The sequence below is a fragment of the Limulus polyphemus genome, unplaced genomic scaffold (assembly GCF_000517525.1).
Source record: "Limulus polyphemus unplaced genomic scaffold, Limulus_polyphemus-2.1.2 Scaffold6751, whole genome shotgun sequence".
Lineage (NCBI taxonomy): Eukaryota > Metazoa > Arthropoda > Merostomata > Xiphosura > Limulidae > Limulus > Limulus polyphemus.
Window position 1 is genome coordinate 39,454 of NW_013672361.1, and position 5,189 is coordinate 44,642.

Below are 5,189 nucleotides of genomic sequence, written 5' to 3' on the forward strand. Positions count from 1 at the left end.
TCTTACAGGAAACTGACAAGACGCAGTGGATGGTGAGTGATAGGGTGCTGTTGATTGGCTGCCTTGTGAGTGGTAGAGTACATCTGATTGGCTACCTTCCATATGGTCAGTAGTTCAAAATAGGGACGGTGGCAAATAGCCTTAGTAACTTTGCCATAAGTGAAAAATATAAACTCGTGCGAAAAAGTTGGAAACTACAAAAAAAAGAAAAATATTTTCGAAAAACGAGGATATTATTTTACCACAACAATGATGACCAGTGCTATATAACTATAATATTGACCTGATGGCGTAGGTTCTCTAGTTAAAATATCGAAGAAATATTTTAAAATTACACTAAAGAAAATTACATGAAAAGGCTTGCTTGTTGTATTTCAAGGCAATAATTTCTTAATAAATTATTCGCATTCTTTAAATAGAATATATGTCAAAGTTATGTTAATTCATTGTTAACTGACTTCTTTTTAAAGCGCCAAGCGATAAATACCCGAACGAGGACATGCACAACTTATCCGACAAAGGCAATCGAAATATTTAAACATGAGAAGTTAAATTTTTGGTTGAATAAATAATAAAAACCGGTAAGCTGGTTACCAAGTTCTGTAACTATCAAGGTTGTTAGTGAACTATTTTTTATTAAAGTGTATCACGTGTGTATTTGTTTCAAACTGATTTTGATCTGTTGTAAGTCCCCCAGGTGGCCAGCAGGAAGTTTGTGGACTTCCGAGGCTAAAATCCGGGGTTCGATTCTCCGCGGTGGACAGAGTGCACTTTGTTGCTTTGCGCTAAGAAAAACAAACAAAAAATCGGAATAATACGTCACAGAAATAATCCTTGTAAAATGAGATAGATGAGGTAAGAAGAAGGGCAATCATTTTTATATCTCTTTTCACAATTTTGATTTGTAAACCAATCCCCTCCCTTACCCTGATACTCGAGTCTCCTCCCCCTTTAAATTAAACCATTTCGTAAACCAAATCCTTCGAGAAATCGACAAGACGCATTCATCAACTTACAGGCAGCGCCTCCTAGTGGTAGAGATACTTTCAACCTTGAAGAAGGTGAGTATAAGTCTCCATGTGTCAATCAAACAGGTTATATCGAGAGGATTGACAAGGCTGCGCGATGGACCGGTCAAACACCTAAGTTTTGGAGCTTCAAGATGGAATTGGAATCACCAATCATCAAACAGGTTTTCGGGGCGTGGGGGGGGGGTGAAGTTAAGCTTACTTCTAGGCTAAAAGGATAAAACGATCTGAAGGTGCTTAGAAATTGTCAACCTGCTTCAAGACAAAGATTTCGTTGGACTTGGTTTCGTTCTTATCTTTTCTGTTACTTCTCCCTTTGTGCCAACATATTCAGATTAAAACACTTTAAGTGACAACAGATAATTATTAAAACTTTGTGTACTCAGTTCTTATGGCTCGTTAGAGCGTGGTCAACAGCTGACTGCCGCGTGGAAAGGTCGTAATATAACAAGAGGTCATTAGATCCTTCATGGCTACCCATGCACACTCACACTCACTCTAATAAAAAGAAAAATTTGAATCACTCTTCTTAAACTCTTATACAGTGTCGCCATCTACTACTGTCATGGTTGGGCGTGGACTGGTGGTAAGTATGCCGAGTCTGTGAATTAGAGAATCCAAGTTTCGCATCCCGCGCTTTGGGGCCGTGAGTGCATTATAAGAATGGTGATCAAATTCCACTGTTCAATTAGAGTTGGCGGTGGGTGCTGTTGACTAGCTACCTCCCCTCTTTGCACGAATATCCGAAACAAAGAAATCACAAATCATTCCAATAGTTAATAACCTTGTTAGAAAAATAAAACGGTTTGAACTAGTGTCTAACTAGTGTCTTTTCCAAATCTTAACTTGTACCTCACATCATAGTGTCTACAAAGTACAAGATAAATAAATCAGAGACCTTTATCTTATCGATCTCCCGGATAATCTTGTAAAGTTTAATAAAATCACTTCTTGCCCTTCTTTTCTCAATAGAAAATAAGATACCTTAATATATCCCTCTAAGGTAACCCTCCTATCCCTGAATCATCCTAGTAGTCTTCTTCTGAACCCTTTCCAATATCTAATAAATCCATATCCTTTCTTAGATAAAGATATAGTATTTCAAGTGAAGCCTAACTAGTGATTTGTATATACTGACAAGTCCTTTCTTAGATAAATAGACAGTATTTCAAGTGAAGCCTAACTAGTGATTTGTATATACTGACAAGTCCTTTCTTAGATAAATAGACAGTATTTCAAGTGAAGCCTAAGTAGTGATTTGTATATACTGATAAGTCCTTTCTTAAATAAATATACAGTATTTCAAGTGAAGCCTAACTAGTGATTTGTATATACTGACAAGTCCTTTCTTAGATAAATAGACAGTGTTTCAAGTGAAGCCTAACTAGTGATTTGTATATATACAGATAAGTTCTTTCTTAGATAAATATAAAGTATTTCAAGTGAAGCCTAACTAGTGATTTGTGTATACTTCAGTATATACAAATCACTAGTTAGGCTTCACTTGAAATACTGTCTATTTATCTAAGATAGGACTTATCTAAGTCCTTTCTTAGATAAATAGACAGTATTTCAAGTGAAGCCTAACTAGTGATTTGTGTATACTGATAAGTACCTCTTTTGATTTGTAGCTTCCTCTGACTTATAAACAATATGGCTATGCACCCGCCCTAAAATTATATTAGCTTTACTACTAGCAACAGAGGAGGCAAAACAGCAAAATATGATGTATATACGAACCCGTGTCTGCCTTATTTGTTCAATATAAAAACAACAAAATATGATATATATATATACCAACCCATGTCTGCCTTATTTTTGAAAGTATAATTGCACCCAGTCCGACGACAGTGAAAATGTGTGGTTCGTTGGCCATAGAAGGAACACTGTTGGGTGCCGCAGTCCTCCGTCGCCCGAAACCTTTGGAATCCCTCCCGAATAATAGCCGAATCTTTCCGATGATAGTTCGCATGCATCTGGACGTCGGAAGTACTTATGTAGACTTTATCACACCCCTCCTAGTTGAAAGGATTAGAAAATACACTATATGAACTGGTTAAAAAACAGAAGAGTGGTTTGAAATTAGAGATATGTGAAAAGATAATTGATTGGAGATTTATCTAACATAGTAGAAAGATAATAGGTTAGAATTAGACACGGATGGAGATTGATATACCGGGATTTATGGATAAGATTAAAGATGGATAAATATTACCTAGAAAATAAAGTGGCTAGGATTAGAGATAAATGGAAGGCGTGCTTATCAAGATTAGAGCACCCCCCCCCCCCAGTGGCACAGCGGTATGTCTTCGGACTTACAACGCTAGAAACCGGGTTTCGATACCTGTGATGGGGCTGAGCACAGATAGCCCATTGTGGAGCTTTGTGCTTAATTACAAACAAACGATCAAGATTAGCTATGTATGAAAAATTGGGTGGTTAAAATCAGAGATAGGCGGGGAATGATAGTTAAGATTTAATATGGGTAAAGAAAGAATTAGCTAAGATTGGGAATGGGCTTGTTAAAGTTAAAGATGGGCACAGAATGAAGTAACTAAGATGGGGAATGGGTGTGGAATGGGCTTGTTATAGTTAAAGATGGGCACAGAATGAAGTAACTAAGATTGGGAATGGCTTGTTAAAGTTAAAGATGGGCACAGAATGAAGTAACTAAGATTGGGAATGGCTTGTTAAAGTTAAAGATGGGCACAGAATGAAGTAACTAAGATTGGGAATGGCTTGTTAAAGTTAAAGATGGGCACAGAATGAAGTAACTAAGATTGGGAATGGGTGTGGAATGGGCTTGTTATAGTTAAAGATGGGCACAGAATGAAGTAACTAAGATTGGGAATGAACGGAGAATAATCTCCATGGTTATCTAAATTTGCAAATGTTGAGTAGAAATAAATAAATATCTAGAAAATATAGAACAACAATCACGACGAGGCGAAAATTTTAAGAATTACATAATATACTAATATACGCTTACATTTACTCCAGTTTAACGTCGTACTGCTTTAAATTTTGTTCTTTTTTTAAAAAAATAAATACCAACTTATGATTCGAATATTTAGTAAACAAGTTGCCATTCGCCAAGTCAGGTTACGAACCTCTAAAAAAAAGAATATACAATTTTAAAAAGTTATTATGACTTGAATAATGGACAGACCGTGAAGACACGGCATTATTACAAACATTGTTACTTAAATCAATTTCACACACTTGAAATAAAGAAAAGTGCGCCCTTCCACGTTTATCAAAGAAATATTTTAACAAACAGTATCCCTCTGAGCGTACATTTAAAGATGTAATATTATTGTAAGACCAAAAAGGACAGTAAGTGTTGTTTTTTTATCATGTCATTTTTATTGCAAGCATGACGTTCAAATGTACCCATTAAAATTATGAACGATAAACGCCTTGAGTATTTAATCTTTAGTATTTCGTTCATTGTCTAGAGACACATTGTTCATTATAATTCATCCTCAGACGTTAAAATGGATCCAACGATTTGGGTAAAACGTGTACCGAGCACCCTAGCGACGATACAGAATGATGATAAATTGTAAACATGTGCTCCATCTATCACTTGTACCAAATCAAAAAAAAAAAAGAAGACTGAAAGGAAAACGCACCAGACTCAACGATATTCGTTAGAGCAACGCCCAAATGGCCTTTACAGATATAAAAGTAATTACATTTTGAAGGTCATTAAACCAATATCTCTTTATATTCTACAGCAATTTAGGTAATTATCAGCTACATATATATATATATATATTTTTTTTTTAACTCGAATTGCAAGAATGTGCGCACCGCAACGCTGCCGCTCGACTGGGTGGTTTATAAACGCGTAACAGTTGCTATTTAGCTGTCTGTTTGAGAATACTTGTAGAAAGGAGTGACTCTAAAAAAGTATGCTTATTTTGTATTTTATTAACGAAGTCTATAATTGTTCCAGTAATTTATGAACTTCGCGGAAAAATTAAAAATACTCAAATCAAACGTGGCCCGGCATGGTCATGTGGTTATGGCGCTCGACTCGCAATCTGTGGGTCGCGTGTTCGAGTTCTCGCCCTTTCAGCCGTGGGGGCGTTATAATGTGACGGTCAATCCCACTATTCGTTGGTAAAAATAGTAGTCCAAGAGTTGGCGGTGGGT

At 36.3% G+C, this 5,189-nt stretch overlaps 1 protein-coding gene across 1 annotated transcript in view; it reads right to left on the bottom strand.

The window, feature by feature from the left end:
• The window catches only part of LOC106474041 (zinc finger protein castor homolog 1-like), a 23,409-nt gene extending 20,342 nt beyond the window's left edge, over positions 1–3,067 (bottom strand). Inside the window, exon 1 of the mRNA XM_022402425.1 lies at positions 2,830–3,067. Within this exon, the coding sequence (XP_022258133.1) occupies positions 2,830–3,004 (175 nt within the window). The 5' untranslated portion in view covers positions 3,005–3,067. The remainder of the gene's footprint in view (positions 1–2,829) is intronic.
• Between the last annotated feature and the right edge of the window lie 2,122 nt (positions 3,068–5,189).